Raw genomic sequence first — 17,152 nt, 5'->3', positions numbered from 1 at the left:
GAATCATCTCGCTGTGTGATAAGGATGGAGGAAACAGCTAGTTATCTACAGCTGCCTTCCTCCACATTAAATAAGGTTGACCTCATTCGGCAACCAGAAATGGCGGCAATCGATCATTGACTCGCCCTGCCTTGCTGTGGGACTCCTCCTTCAATGTGGCACCAGGAACCGAGCTGCAGATCAGTCGTTTTGTTTAGTTTAGAGATACACCGTGGAAACAGGCCCCTCGGCCCACCAACCAGCGATCACTCACACACTTATTCTATCCTACACACTAGGGGCAATTTACAGAAGCCAATTAACCTACAAACCTGCATGTCTTTGGGATGAGTGAGGAAACCGGGGAATGGCCACAGGGAGAACTGGCAAACTCCTTGCAGACAGCACCGGTAGTTAGGATCAAACCTGGGTCTCTGGTGCTGTAAAGCAGCAACTCTACTGCTATGTCGCCCAAATGCACCCAAATTCTACAAACCTTAAAGTCTTAGTGGCATAGGTAGTGTTCTGTACTGTGTAGCACTATGACTCTATATGAAAATAATTCAGGTGGCCAGCTGTAGGCTCCATCTAATACGTAGAAAGGTGAATAAATATACCTGACATTGTGCTAAGTTAAATAGGTTATGTGCTAATAATTTACCTCAGGCAAGCCAAGTTCTCTTCAAGAACTACACTAAAAAATGCACTGCGATAATAAATGTCATTTTTGTCCCCGTTTCAGGAGCAATCACTGCTTTTCCTGAAACATTCTGTCCCTGAGGCCCTTCAGCTTTCAATGGGGACATCTAAATACTGCGCAAAACACAAAGTGCTGGAGGAGCTCAAGTGGTCAGGCAGCATCTGCGGAGGGAATGGACAGATGGCGTTTCGGGTTGGGACCCTTTTAGAAGGTTGGGGTTGGGGTTGGGGGTGGTGGGGTGAAAGCTGGAATGGAGAGATAGGGGTGTCTCCTTCATGTTTTTTTTATTCCTTCACTCTGCAATTGCTTCCAAGCAAAACATTTGGAATTGCTAACATCATTTCATCTTTTCCCATCGCAGGGACCATGGAAGAGACGACCAACACGCCACTGGAGTTCCCCCAATAATTTAGACGTGAACAGTGGCATGTTGCTATCATGCAATCTCACTTTTTGATACTGCTCAAGGTGCCCGAGTTTGAAAAGGGTAAAGAGGCCTCACTTCACGAGAAAAACAGTGGCAAGTGACAGTCAATTTGTGCAACCCACAAAGAAGCAATACCTATCCACCAGGTGTTGCCCAGCCCCCATCTCTCTTTTCCAACTGTTCTGCCCACTACTGCAGTCCCAACACGAAACGCCACCTATCCATGTCCTCCAGAGATGCTGCCTGACCCACCGAGTTACTCCAGCACTCGGGCGCTTCTCTGTAAACCAGCATCTGCAGATCCTTGTGTCTAACATCTAGTTTTATTTCAGAACCACCACAAAATACACAATATTTTAAGATCACACAGCAGAATTCTGGTTGAATATTTACCTCCTCATTACAATAAATCGTGATCCTTTTGCATACATTGCACCTACACCTGATGTTTCTGCAGTATTAGACTCCCACAGCATGAAGACAAGCCCCAGCTCATCCCTGCTGTCCAACTTGTCCAAGATACATCATCTAAGATCATCCAATTTGCCTGCTTTTGGCCCGCAACCCTTTAAACCTTTCCTGGCCATGATCCTATCCACACAACTTTTTAACATACAAAGACAAGGAGTGCTGGAGTCATTCAGCAGCATTTCAGGAGAACACAGATAGGTGAGGTTTTGGGTTGAAACCCTTCTTCAGACCAGGAAAAGATTTCAGTAACTTCACCACTAACTTCCACCCTGCCCTAAACTTCAACTGGAAACAAAAAAGTGATATCAAAAGTTCCAGGCCTAACTTTTTTTAATGTTTTTATTGAACCTGCCTCAACCACCTCCTCTGGCAGCTCACAAGGATGACAAGTGAGGTACACCACTTTCTTCTCAGGGTTCGACCCTGCTGTGAGATTAGTGAACAGTGTTGAATAAAGCCATCCAATTCCATCACAAATTGCTTCCACAAGGTGAGCAAGTACAAGTCTGCTCCAAGATGCCGCTGTTAACCAGAGAACTGGGTTCCTTCGTAAAGACTTTCAGCTTCATTATCATTTCACACCAATGTAATCCCATTAGTTTGGGGACTTCACAATTTATTTCCTACAATTAATTAGGCAAGAATCACAGAGCTGTACTGCAAGGAACCAGTCCCTTCAGCCCATCTTGTCTATGCCAACCAAGTTGGCATATTGGGTGGCCCTATTTTCTTGCACTAGGCCCTTATCTCTATAAACCATTTTAATCCATGTATCTGTCCAAATATTTTGAAAGTCATAATTGCATCTACTTCCATAGCGGTCTCTGGCAGTTCACTCCAGATACTGACCCACCCCACCGAGTGAAAATGTTGACCCCGAGATCCCTTTTAAATCTCACCCCTCTCACATTAAGCCTGTGCCCTCTAGTTTATGAATCGACTACCCTGGGAGAAAGACTATGAGCGTTCACTTTATCCATGCATCTCATGATCTTGCACACCTCAATAAGGTCATCCCTTGGCCTCCTGCACTCCAAAGAAATAAAGTCCCAGCCTGTGCACCCTCTCCCTGTAACTCAAGCCCGCAAGCCCAGGTAACATCCCGGTGAATCTCTTCTGCACTCTTTCCAACCTCATGGCATGCTGAAAGTTGAGTGCTGCTAAGCAAAAGGCACTCTGACATCCTTCCTGTGGATGAGAACCCTGAACTATGCACAGTACAGCAGGAGTCGTCTCACCAAAGACTTATACAGCTGTCGTAGTATAAACACAAAATTGTTTATAATATTGCTCGATTCAGAAACAGGACCTTTAGCCCAACCTGTCCATGCCGACCGAGGTGCTCCATCCAAGCTAGTCCCACCTGCCTACATTTGGTCCATACCCCTCTAAATATCTTAGCCCTGCACCTGTTTTTAAATGTTGTGATTGTACCTGCCTGAACTACCTCCTCTAGCAGCTCATTTCATAAACCCATAAACTCTATGTGAAAAAGTAGCCTAAAGCCCCTGTCCCACGATGCGAGTTCACCCAAGAGCTCGTCCGAGTTTAAAAAAAAATCAAACTCGTGGTATGTACGTAGCGGGGACCTTAGACCTCGTGGATGTCCCGTAGCGGCTCGTAACGCTAGCGGCAGGTACTCGGGAAACGCGGTGACTCGTGAAGTTTTTTCAACACTGTGAAAAATGTCCAAGAGTTTCCCGAGAGTGACCGCGTTTCCCAAGTACCTGTCGGTCACATTACGAGCCGCTACGGGACATCCACGATGTCTTACGTACATTCCACGTGCTTACCACGAGTTTGATTTTTCTTTTAACTCGGGAGAGCTCTTGGGTGAACTCGTATCATGGGACAGGCCCATCAGTCTCAGATTCTGAAAAAATCTTTCCCCTCTCACCTTAAACCTATATCCTCTGGTTCTTTACTCCCCAGCTCTAGGTAAAAGACTGTGCATTCACCCTATCTACTCCCCTAATGGCCTTATGCACCTCTATCCTCCTGCGCTTCACGGAATATAGTCCCAGCCTGCTCAACCTCCCCCTATAGCTCCGGCCCTGAAGTCCTGGCAACATCCTCGTAAATCTTCTCTGCACTCTTTCCAACTTACTGACATTCTTCCTGTAGCAGGGCAACTAAAACTTAACACAATACTCCAACGCGGCTTCACCAACATACCATCCCAACTTCTATATAGAAACAAGGAACTGCAGATAATGGTTTACAAAGAAATGTGGTGAAGCGATTCATCGGGTCAGGCTGCATTTCTGAAGAACATGGATAGGTCGGGACCCGTCTCAAGACTGGCTACTGTGGGGGAGAAATCGGTCTGCAGAAGGGTCCCTTTTAGAAACAGAAACATTGAAAATAGGTGCAGGATTAGGCCATTCGGCCCTTCGAGCCAGCACCACAATTCAATATGATCATGGCTGATCATCCACAATCAGTACCCCGTTCCTGCTTTTTCCCCATATCCCCTAATTCTGTGAGCCCTAAGAACTAAATCTAACTCTCTCCTGAAAACGCCCAGTGAATTGGCCTCCACTGCCAGAGAATTCTGAAACGTCACCTATCCATGCTCTCCACTGACTAGTCTGAAGAAGGGTCTCAACCCCGAAACATCTCTCATTCCTTCTCTCCAGAGCTGCTGCCTGCCCCGCTGAGTTACTCCAGCTTTTTGTGTCCATCTTCGGTTTTATCCAGCATCTGCAGTTCCTTCCCACACACTTCTCCACAGATGCTGCCTGGCCCAACTTAGTTACTTCTGCACTTTGTGCGTCCCAATTTCCATACTCAATTGAATCAGTCTGAAGAAGGGTCCCATCCTGAAATGTCAACTACCCGTGTTCTCCAGAGATGCCGAGTTACTCCAACACTTTGTGTAGACCACCAGCTGAATCGCTTGTTTCTACACATCTCCACTCAAGACCCTAGTGCAGGCCAATGTACCGAGTCCATCCTATCTACCTGTGAAGGTAGACCCAAGGAACTATGTACAGGTACATCTGCACTCCTGGTAGCACCATGCCCCTGGTGATGTTGAGAATGTGACCCAGGGCACAGCGTTACCCAGAGCGGGTGCAGGGTAACCCAGAGACTTTTTGCCAGCGGTGAGGAGCCCACAGTCTGGATGATGTTTAGATTGGCACAGAGCGCAGGCCTGAAGCCTCGGCTCTTCAGCGGGACTGCGGTCGGTCCCTGTTGCAAGGGGCGGCCCGGGTGCGGGACAGCGGCTCCCCCCCGCCCCGGAGCCCCGGAGCCCCACACTCACCGCAGTCTGCTCTCCATGGTCAGGGCATGGCGCTGCGGCTCCTGCGCCCGTGTGTGTGTGTGCCGCACCCAGCCCCCAGCCCCCGGCTCAGCGCTGCCCCGCTGTCCCCAGCCCCGGCTCCCGGCTCCCCAGCCCCGGCTCCGTCGCCCCGGACACTGGGCTCCGACCAGGAAGTGAGCGCTGGCTGGGAGGAGACAGCAACGTCAGCCTCACTCACTCTCTCACCCACCCACTACTCGCACTGTCTGGCTGCGGGAACCCTCCCCTCGGGGAGTGTGGGGCAGGGAGTGGAGGGTCACTCACTGGGGGCCAGGGAGAGAGAGTAGGTTTCACTCACTGGGGTAGAGAGAGAGAGAGAGTGACAGAGTGACAGTGTTAAAGAACAAGAGACAGAGAGAGAAAAGGGCAGAGAGTAAGAGACTGAGAGACTAGGAGAGAGTGAGACTGAGAGTGAGAGACTGAGAGCAGGAGAGAGAATGAGGGGTGGGGAGAGAGGGTGACAGACTGACAGAGTTAAAGAACAAGAGACAGAGAGAGAAAGGCAGAGACTGGGAGAGCGACAGGAGGAGAGAGTGAAACTGAGAGCAGGAGAGAGATAGATAGAGAGAGTGAGGGGATGGGAGGGGAGAGGATGACAGAGAAAGAATCAGTTACTGGGCTGGAGAGAAAGTGTCGGAAAGGATGAGGGTGAGTAAGCAAGTCAAGCAATGGGGTGAAGACTTGAGGGAGGGAGGGAGAGAGGGAGTCACTCTGAAGTCAAGAGGGAGGGGCAAAGACAGCGAGAAAGTGATGGAGGGGTTGACAGAGAGATTGACAGAGAAGGAGAATGGCAGAGAGACAGAGAGAGAGACAGATGCAGAGTGAGAGGGAGAGAGAAAGCGAGACAGAGTGAGAGAGAGTGTCACACTGAAATGAAGTGAAAGGGAGAGATAGTAGAGCGAGTCACTCAGTGCAATGAAGTGAGAGAGAGAGTGTGAGAGTGAAAGAGAAAAAGAGAGGTCAGTGATTGAGAGGGAACATAGAAACATAGGTGCAGGAGTAGGCCATTCGGCCCTTCGAGCCTGCACCGCCATTCAATATGATCATGGCTGATCATCCAACTCAGTATCCCATCCCTGCCTTCTCTCCAAACCCCCTGATCCCTTTAGCCACAAGGGCCACATCTAACTCCTTCTTAAATATAGCCAATGAACTGGCCTCAACTACCTTCTGTGGCAGAGAATTCCACAGATTCACCACTCTCTGTGTAAAAAATAATTTTCTCATCTCGGTCCTAAAAGTCTTCCCTCTTCTCCTTAAACTGTGACCCCCTAGTTCTGGACTTCCCCAACATCGGGAATAATCTTCCTGCATCTAGCCTGTCCAACCCCTTAAGAATTTTGTAAGTTTCTATAAGATCCCCCTTCAATCTTCTGAATTCCAACGTGCACAAGCTGAGTCTATCCAGTCTTTCCTCATATGAAAGTCCTGCCATCCCAGGAATCAGTCTGGTGAACCTGTTCTGTACTCAAGAATGGCAAGAATGTCTTTCCTCAGATTAGGAGATCAAAACTGTACGCAATACTCCAGGTGTGGTCTCACCAAGACCCTGTACAACTGCAGTAGAACCTCCCTGCTCTTATACTCAAAGTCTGAAGAACGATCGCGACCTGAAATGTCATCAGTCCCTTCCCTTCACAGATGCTGCCTGACCCACTGAGTTCCTCCAGCACATTGTGTTTTGCTTTGAGGGAGACATAATCGCTCACTCGATTAAAGTCAATGAGAGAGAGAATGGAGCGGTGCAGGTGAGTGGGGAGTTAGAGTGAAGGCAAAGAATGTGGAGAAAGTGACTGTAATAAGCCAACACTCTGGCCCATCTTTGGACCAAAGCTGCAGGAACATTGACCTCAAACAATAACTGTTTCCCTCCCAATGAATGGATGTGGAGTGGTCAGATGGGCGTGAATGAGGAGAGAGTGCAGTGGGCAAGGAAGGCAGGGAATATTGTGTCAGTGTGGAGTACAAATGGAGCGTGCAGAATGTGTCTTGGGTTAAGGGGTAAGAGGAGAGTTGAGTGGGAGTGTGTCTGAAGTCAATGTTAGCTTGATATCAAAAAACAAACTTCTGCAGGTCCTGGAAATCTGGAATAAAAACAGAAAATTCTGGGTATACTCAGCAGGTCAAGCAGCGTCTGTGGAGAGAGAATTAAGTTAATGTTTCAGATCGATGAATCCCTGCCTTGGGTCTTAAGACAATAGACAATAGACAATAGGTGCAGGAGTAGGCCATTCAACCCTTCGAGCCAGCACCGCCATTCAATGTGATCATGGCTGATCATCCCCAATCAGTAACTCGTTCCTGCCTTCCCCCCATATTCCCTGACTCCGCTATTTTTAAGAGCCCTATCTAGCTCTCTCTTGAAAAGATCCAGAGAACCTGCCTCCACCACCCTCTGAGGCAGAGAATTCCACAGACTCACCACTTTCTGTGAGAAAAAGTATTTCCTCGTCTCCGTTCTAAATGGCTTATTCCTTATTCTTAAACTGTGGCTCCTGGTTCTGGACTCCCCCAACATCGGGAACATGTTTCCTGCCTCCAGTGTGTCCAAACCCTTAACAATCTTATATGTTTCAATGAGATCCCCTCTCTTCCTTCTAAACTGCAGAGCGTACAAGCCCAGCTGCTCCATTCTCTCAGCATATGACAGACCCGCCATCCCGGGAATTAACCTTGTAAACCTACGCTGCACTCCCTCAATAGCAAGAATGTCCTTCCTCAAATTAGAGGACAGACAGCTAGATTGAAGTCTATCTGAAGAAGAGTCCTGACCCGAAACGTCACCATCTTTTTTCTCCAGAGATACTGCCTGACCCGTTGAGTTACTCCAGCACTTTGTGTCTGTCTTCAGTTAGATAGATACACAAGAAACTGCTGGAACCTTGAACAAAACACAAAGTGTTGGAGGAACACAGTGGGCCAGGCAACATCTGTGGAGGGAATAGACAGACAACATTTCAAGCCAGGACCCTTCTTCAGACTGATTGGGGCAGGTGACATTTTGGGTGGTGATGGATAGATCACTATGAGGAAGGCTCCCGATCTTAAACATTAGTTCTGTTTATCTCTCTCAGCAGATGCAGTCTCGCCCGTTAAAGATCCTCTGCATTTTCTATTGAGGCCCATTTTCCTGTAGCTTGCAACGTGTAAATAGGCAGCAAAAATAGACACAAAGTACTGGAGTAAATCAGCGAAGGTCGACAAAAATGCTGGAGAAACTCATCAGGTGACGCAGCGTCTATGGAGCGAAGGAATAGGTGGCGTTTCGGTCGAGACCCTTCTTCAGACTATTCCTTCACTCCATAGTTGCTGTCTGACCCGCTGAGTTTCTCCAGCACTTTTGTCTACCTTCGATTTTTCCAGCATCTGCAGTTCTTTCTTAAAGTAAATCAGTGGATCAGGCAGCATCATTGGAGAACAGATAGGTAATGATTCTGGTCAGGACTCTTCTTCAGAAAAGGTGTAACCAGACTGCAGTTGGGTTTGTGGAGTTAGGAACAGAAATGTTGATGTGTATTCTGAGTTGCCATTGTCTCACCTCCTATTTCTTGGATTTTTCTTTTCTCCAATTGCGTTCCCTTTACTAAATCTGCACTTCAGAGAGATTTTATGAACACAGGTTGAGAGTAATTTATTTTGGGAGCTGTACGACAAACACTGAACATGTGGAAATGGGTAGGTGGACAAAAAAATGCTGGAGAAACTCAGCAGGTGCAGCAGCATCCATGGAGTGAAGGAAATAGGCAACGTTTCGGGCCGAAACCCTTCTTCAGACTGGTGGAAATGGGTGTCAAACTTCCACCTACAGGAACAAGTCAAGTTCGATCCTGGCTATGGGTGCTGTCTGTACGGAGTTTGTACGTTCTCCCTGTTACCTGCGTGGGTTTTCTGCGAGATCTCCGGTTTCCTCCTAGACTCCAAAGACGTACAGGTTTGTAGGTTCATTGGTTTGGTATCAGTGTAAAATTGTCCATAATGTGTGTGTGGGATTGTGTTAATGTGCGGGGGGTGCTGGTCAGCATGGACTCGGTGGGCCGAAGGGCCCGTTTCCGCAATGTATCTCTAAACTAATAAACTAAACTATGTCCCCAGGTGCCTATACCAGCACCAGCATCACTACCACGCACTCTACTAAATAAAGAAGTAACAAACACAAGATGGTCAAGAATTTATCAAAGTCACAATTAAATAACTCATGCATTTTTGGATTAAAAAAATCTGAATTGGAATTCTGTAAGGCCTAGACAAGGGCTGATGAACAACAAGGAACATTTGTACCATGGATGTTTCACATCATAACCATGGTGTACAAGAGGGAGTGTACCTCTTGCAGAGGTTGCAGTGTGAGTTGATTCAGCCACACAATGGCCCAGGAGACCAAAGATCCTCTGCTATAGGATTTTTGCAGGAGACTACAGGATGAGGTGGACACTGCCACAGGTATTGACCTCCCCTCCATCAAAGTGATCTATAGGGAATGCTGCCTGTAAAAAAACAGCCAGCATTATCAAAGACACATACATTCTCATTCCTATCATTGGGAAGACGACACAAGAGCCTGAAAACCATGATCTCCAGGTTCAAGAACAGTTTCTTCCGAGAAACCATCCGTGTCTTGAATCCGACACAACATTTAAAAATAAATTGGAACAACACCATCCTCAACCATGAACTATAAGTACAAAATAAGTTCATAAGTCATATGAGCAGAATTAAGCCATTCAGTTCATCGAGTCTACTCCGCCATGCAGTCAGGCTTATCTACTGTATCTTTCCTTCTCATCCCCATTCTCCTGCCCTTCTCCCCATAACCTTTGACACTCTTACTAATCAGAACCTGTCAATCTCTGCTTTAAAAATACCCAATGAATATGGACTGTCTTTGGTTCGGGTAATATTTGCGCCAGCAATGTGTTTATTACTTTATTTAATTTTTGTTTATTATAGATTATCTATGTGTTTTGTGTTTACAGGTGCGTTAAACTGGTGCCAGTAAGAGTTGTTCCATTGTTGGTGCATGGGACAATTGGATATTCGTGATTTTCATTGGTGTTAGCATTGATCAGTTCCCGATCACCACAGGCAGAGTTTTGGTGGTCAGCATTGATCATAAGTTCCACTGGAGCATCATATGAATACTGGTGGTCACAATAACAGTTCAGGGGCTAGGGTACCTTGGTGAAAGTCTCACTGAGATTCACCGAACCAGCCTGCCATCCGCTTGGCTCAAAGATGGTGGATGAATGCAGATCCAGCGACATTGAAGAAGCTTAACACAGCTGGGATAAAGCGACCTGCTGGATGGATGTCCCATTCTCCACCTTACATATAACTCCCCTTCTCTGAGGAAGGGTCCCATTCCCAAAAGTCCACATATGATGCCTGACCCTCCAGTTGTTCCTCCAGCACTTTGTGCTTTGCTCATGATTCCAGCATATGCAGTTCCTTGTGTCCCCATTCCTGCCTCTTTCCTCTTGGCTTACATCTACCCCATCTGCAAGGTCCGTGGCAGGTGTTCACCTGGGCGACTCTGGTAACACCGTCAAGACCCACAAGCTCTAACACCAAGGAAGGCAAGAGCTAAAGGCCAATGGAGAGTACATTGCATGCAAGTTGCCCTTTAACACACACCATCCTATACCCCTCCATGCTGGGTCAAGGCCCTGGAACTTCCCATTAACACGGTGGGGGATCACTCAACACAAGGTCCGCAGCAGATTGGGCTTTTGCGCTCCAGTGTGGTTACTATGGTGGACTTGCTGCCACCCAGCTCCAGAGACCCGGGTTCGATCCCGACTATGGGTGCGGAGCCTGTGACCGTGTGGGTGTCCTCCCGGTGCTCCAATTTCCATCCACCAAAGATGTACAGGTCTGTCGGATAAACTGGCTTCTATAAATTGCCCCCAGTGAATAGGATGCGAAACTGGGATAATGTAGGACTAGTGCAAGGATGATCATTGGTTGGTGTGGACTTGGTGTGCCAAAGGCCCTGTTTCCACTCTGCATCTCTAAGCTAAACTATCTTCTCAGAGGTGTGACAGGAAGGAAACTGCAAATGCTGGTTTATATCAAAGATAGACACAAAGTGATGGAGTAACAGCGGGTCAGGCAGCATCACTGGAGAAAAAGGATAGGTGATGCTTTGGGTTGGGACTCTTCATTTCCAAATCCTTTCAAGCTCATTCCGAAGAAGGGTCCCCCGACCTGAAACGTCACCTATCCATGTTCTTCATAGATGCTGCCTGGCCCGCTGAGTTGCTCCAGCACTCGATATCTTCTCAGAGAGACAGGCAATGAATGCTGGCTTTGCCTTTGACACCCAGATCCCCCAAAATTCAAAAGTAATGGGACTTCCGTGCAGTAGTTGTTTTCATCAGTAGATGAGACAACACGCATGAGGAGGAATTGAAACTTGGGCCAGGCACATGCTAATCACGGGGGCTAGCAAGGTTGTGTGGAGTTTCATTTCCAAATCCCTTAAAGCTCCATGATTTGTAGAACCTTAGCACAATATTGTGACATTAACGTTGCCATTGTTGATCACATCAGCTTTGTTCAAGTAGTTTTGGTAACTCACCAACCCCAGTAGATGAGCAGTGTGCTGCTATTGGTCTCAAGAATCATCGTCTCCTACAACCAAGATGTCCAAAGGCCCAGATGCTAAACCCAGCAGACTGACTCAGTCCCACAGAATTATATTAGTTATTAACAGTGACAAGCATTGGATACAGTGTGGGCTGTGGTAACGGGATTCGCAGATACTTATAGAATCTGACAGGCTCCTACTACTAAAGGGCCTGTCCCACAAGCATGCGACTCCATGCGGCAAGCGCGACCTAATATAATCGCTTGAGCCGTACGACCTCGCGGGGCCGGTCCCACTTCGATCGCCGGAGCCGTATGGAGTTGTGCGGAGATGGTCCCGACATCGCGCGGGGCTTCCAAAAACTGGCCGTGTTCAAAAATTCCACGTGGCAATGGCCTACCGGCCCGCAGCTGCCTCGACGCCGTACGCACCGTCTCGACGGGCATACGCAGCTTCTCGACGACGTACGTCACGTGCGAACGTCCCGCGGACTTCGCTCGAAATTCACGGCACTCACTCGACCTCTGTGTGGCCCCCGTTTCCAGTTTGGTCGTGCTTGCCGCATGCAGGTCGCATGCTGGTGGGACAGGCCCTTAAGAGAATTACCTGAGATCCAATCCATCTAAAACCCAAGTCTGTGACTTCCACTGAAGAACAAGAATGCAAATCGAATATTGTAGATCACATGGAATGGAGTCAGATTGGAGCAATGTGACAATCCCGTCTATTTTGGTGTGACTCTTGATCGATCTCTGATCTGCAAAGCGCATACCACCAAGCTTAAAGGAAAAGTCAGTTCCAGAAATGTTCTTCTTAGTCAGCTGAGTACCTCAAAATGGGGGGCAGATTCCACAACTATTCGATCAACAGCTCTGGCTCTCTGCTTCTCCACTGCTGAGTATCCCTGTGTAGTATGAGAGCGCTCAGCTCATGCAAGGAAGATTGATCCGGTGCTAAACACAAGCTGTCGCTGAATCAGTGGATGCATGAAACATACCAAGACTGACAACATCTACCTACTCTCTGGCATTGCACCCCCTGGAATCAGAAGAGCTGTAGCTAGTCAAAAAGCACGCCTCAGACAATCAGAGGATGAAAGACACCTCCTACATGATCACACTTGTGTTGCTACCTCAGCGTTTGAAATCACACAGAAGTTTCCTCTCTTCTGTCCATCCCCTGGGCTGCAGTGCATCGTCCAGAAGGCACAGACTCTGGGAAGAGAGATTAGAGAAATCTCCGGAAGGCATTCACATGGCAATCGATCCCTCCGACAGACTCCCAACCAACCGTGGATAACCTGGCGCGGTCTCAACAGACTGCGGACAGGTGTGGGAAGGAGCAAATCGAACATGCTGTAGTGGGGAGATACTGAAGATACAGCAGACTGCAAATGCAGACAGGGCCTCCAGACTATGCAACATCCCCCGAGCTGTGACATGCTGCATGACACATGCACTGTAAAGGAACTTGCGGAGGCCAACCACGTGGCACGAGAATTTGCTCGCTATTGGCAGACAGTTGTGTGATGAGGACGGAAAAGAAACAAAAACAACAGTGCAAAGCATATTGGACATTGTGAAAAATGCTTCCAAAAATAAAACTTGGAGGACATCCAATAAATTGAGAAAACCTGTCCGTTTACCGTTCACCAAACTTACATCATGCTCATGTACAGCTTTCATGAGATCCAAAAACTCCATTAAATAATGAATTAGAGCACATATCTAGAGCATATTATTCTGCGCTAGGTTAGTTCCAGTAATGTTTTATCACCTGTTACTTATGGAGCTTACCATTCAATTATTCATGGAGTTTGAGTTAGAATTAAAGTTCCGCTCCTCGCCAAGTTTTCTCTTTCTTTATTGCAGGAATAAATACTGTATTTTCAGAGATATGCTTCCCGTATCCTTAATTCTTCCTCACTCAACTTCCTTTCCTGGCTTCCATTTTAATTTTTCAACAGAGACATCATCAATTCCATTCATCTTCAAAGTCCCATCTGTTATCCAGTTCTCTTCTTCACCCCCCAAGCAACCTGAAATTCCCCTTCTGTCTTCACGTTCCCTGTGGTTATTTTACCTGTGCTGTCTAATTCACCTTCACCCCATTGCAGACATTGGACTTTGTCAATGGAACTAAAGTGCCACAATTGTGAGAACTTCATCTTACGCTCAGCTCTAACTATTTTACTTGTGTTTGACTTGATTGAATTTATGTATAGTGTTATCCCCAACACTCTGTGTGCCCAAAATCCCTCTTCACCTGTGTGGGACTATTCTGAAGAAGAGTTTCGGCCCGAAACATTGCCTATTTCCTTCACTCCATAGATGCTGCCTCACCCGCTGAGTTTCTCCAGCATTTTTGTCTACCTTCGATTTTCCAGCATCTGCAATTCCTTCTTAAACATTGGGACTATTACCTGCCAGGCTTGTCTGCCCCTCCTCTCTTCCAGTTTTCTCCTCCTCCGCTCTCCCCCCACAATCAGTCTGAAGAGGAATTCCGACCCGAATCGTCACCTATCCATGTTCTTCAGAGATGCTGGCAGGGCCCGCTGAGCACTCTGTGTCTTCTTTTGTAAACCAGCATCTATAGTTCCGTTGGCCTCGTAAGTTGTGTCTTTTGCAACCGTCTTGAATGTTCCTTGACTTTCCACCAGCATTTAAAGCAGATCTTTAGATCTTTAGTTTATTGTTGTCACGTGTATCGAGATACATTAAAAAGCTTTTTTGCTGCGTGCTATCCAGTCAACAAAAAAACAATGATTACAATCGAGCCATCCACAGTGACCAGATACAGGATAAAGGGAATAATGTTAAGTGCGAGATAAAGACCAGTAAAGCCTAATTAAACATAATCCGAGGGTCTCCGATGAGGTAGATGGGAGCTCAGCACTACTCTCTAGTTGGTGATGGTTTAGTTGCCTGGGAAGATACTGTCCCTGGATGTGGAGGTGTGCGTTTTCACACTAATGTAGCCTCTTGCCTGATGGCGCACAGAGTCCGAACTATCCATTAATCACCCTTTCTCACTAGTTCTATGTTATCCCACTATCTCACCCACTCTCTACACACAAGGAGCAATCTACGGATTGCCAATTAACCTACAAACCCGCACGTCTTTGGGATGTGGGAGTAAATGGGAACACCTAGAGGAAACCCACGCGGTCACAGGGAGAACATGCAAACTTCACTCGGACAACACCCAAGGTCAGGATCAAACCAGGTTCTCTGGCATTGAGAGGCAACAGCTCTACCCGCTGTTCCATTTTGCCACCCCGATCTCATTAACGTGAGACTGCGTGAATGAAGGGTTGCGAGGAGGCAGCTCTGAGGCCAACCTTTAGAAAGGAGATGAGGAATTTCTTTAGAGGGTGGTGAATCTGTGGAATTCATTGTCACAGATAGTTGTGCAGGCCAAGTCATTGGCTATTTATAAAGTAGAGTTTAACATATTTTTGATTTCAAAGGTTACGGGGGAAAAGCAGGAGATGGGGTTGAGAGGGAAAGATAGATCAGCCACGAATGAATGGTGGAGTAGACTCGATTTGTCTAATTCAGCTCATATGACTTGTGAACTTCTGCCTAAAACGGGTACAAGGCATAGGGCGATGTCCTTCTGAGTGATTCTGTGAAAGGGAAGGGGAAGATGGAAAGAGGAAGATGGGTACAGGGCGAGAGGTAGTAAGGAACAACACGAGCGACAACTCACATACCAGCGTTGTCCGTGGTTTGATGGAACTGAAGCGAGTCATGCTGGAGTTTGAGGGACTGCCTCAGGGGCCGTACGTGGCAAAGAGCGACAGGGAGCCAGGCTGTGGCTTCACGGAGGCAGCAGAGAGAAGGGACGCATGTCTGTGAACGCTAAAGTAAATGAACAACAACCTTTGTTGGAAACGATAAAAACAAAATGCACAAGTGCAAAGACAGGGCAACACGGTGGCGCAGCGGTACAGTTGCTGTCTTGCAGGGCCAATAGTCCCAGGTTCGATCCTGACTTCGGAGTGCTGTCTGTATGGAGTTTGTACATTCTCCCCGTGACCGCGTGGGTTTTCTCTGGGATCTTCGATTTCCTCCCACATTCCAAAGACGTGCAGGTTTGTAGGTTAATTGGCTTGGTATAAATGTAAATTGTCTCTAGCGTGTGTAGGATAGTGTTAATGTGCGGGGATCGCTGGGCGGTGTGTACACGGTGGGCCGAAGGGCCTGTTTCCATGCTGTATCTCTAACTTAAACTAAACTAAAGACAGAGGGACAAGGAAAGAAGTACGTTATTTCCCAGCGTCGAAGACGCTATTTTTTACCCTAAAATAAGGACTGAATAATTACCTGCATCTGGGAGGCCGAAGGTTAGGTTGTTCATAGGCCTATAGGAAGCGTTTCGATACTGATGTTTTTCGTTTTTGTAATCTTTGTTTCGTGCACAATAAAATGTTATTATATTCCGAACGCTGTATTTATTTTATTACCGGTACATTTATTATCTTTGTTTTATATGAAAACAATACGCAATGCAAAACAATACGCAATGCAAATGGCCGCCACCGTGACAATTTTTTTTTCTTCAAAATTTAGCGACGCAAAATGGGGGTGTGTCTTCGACGCAGGTGAATCTTCGTCGCCGGTAAATACAGGTAGTAACTGGCAAAATTTAACGGAGATGCATGGGCCAAGTTTTTGACACCAAGGGGGGTGGGTGTCTGGAACGGTGGTGGTAGTGGAGGCATTTAAGGGAGTTTTAGATAAGGACATGGATATGCTGGGAATAGAGGGATACGGATCACATGCAGGCAGATAAGAGTTTGTCTTGGCATCATGTTCAACACAGACATTGTGGGCCGAAGGGCCTGTTCCTTCTCTGGGCCATTCTATATTCTAACGAAGAAGATGTTCTACATTCTAACGAAGACAAGCTGAGGCAATTGCACTGCCCAGCAGCTTCATAATGAGGGATTAAATGCCTGTGACCAAGTGTACACCTGAAGGCGACAAGCAAAAAACATGCACAAACCAACCCAGTGAATGGCTGATCCCAGGGGAGTGTTGGAGAACAGAGGGATCTAGGAGCGCAGTTCCATGAAAGTGGCGTCACAAGTGGATAAGGTGGTGAAGAAGGTGCTCGGCACATAGGCCTCCTTCAGTCATTTAGTATTGAGTATAGAAGTGGGAGGACGGATTGCAGTTGCACAAGGCATTGGTGAGGCCACATTGACTATCATGTTCAGTTTTGGTCACCCTGTTACAGGAAAGACGTTGTCAAGCTGGAAAGGGTGCAGAAGAGACTCATGAGGATGTTGCCAGGACTCGAGGGCCAGAGCTACAGAGAGAGGTTGAGCAGGGTAGGACTTTGTTCCTTGGAGCGCAGGAGGATGGGGAGTGATCTTATAGAGGTGTGCAAAATCATGAGAGGAATAGATAGGGTAAATGAACAGTCTTTCACCCAGTGGCAATGAGTTACCAGAGGACAAGGGCTTTTTGCTGTAACTTAAAATATTAAAGATTCTTCAACAGAGGCCATCTGCAGAAGGCTGCCTTTTTGAAAACTTAATCTGCTGATTGTCCCACCACCCACAGACATGCCTTCAGCTCCTAAGCCCCAACCCTTTGGAATTCCCTTCCAAATGCTTCCCAACTCTCTTTCCTCATTGAATTTAAAACATGCATCTTTGTTTTTATGAATTGG

The 17,152-nt window shown here is 47.2% G+C and overlaps 1 protein-coding gene across 1 annotated transcript in view; it reads right to left on the bottom strand.

The window, feature by feature from the left end:
- dennd1b (DENN/MADD domain containing 1B) overlaps positions 1-4,921 on the bottom strand; it is a 289,189-nt gene extending 284,268 nt beyond the window's left edge. Inside the window, 1 exon segment of the mRNA XM_055642397.1 lies at positions 4,846-4,921. Within this exon segment, the coding sequence (XP_055498372.1) occupies positions 4,846-4,862 (17 nt within the window). The 5' untranslated portion in view covers positions 4,863-4,921.
- Between the last annotated feature and the right edge of the window lie 12,231 nt (positions 4,922-17,152).

Source organism: Leucoraja erinacea, chromosome 10 (genome assembly GCF_028641065.1).
Source record: "Leucoraja erinacea ecotype New England chromosome 10, Leri_hhj_1, whole genome shotgun sequence".
NCBI lineage: Eukaryota > Metazoa > Chordata > Chondrichthyes > Rajiformes > Rajidae > Leucoraja > Leucoraja erinaceus.
The sequence above is the reverse complement of the archived record's forward strand: the minus strand, read 5'-3'. Positions and strand labels throughout refer to the sequence as shown.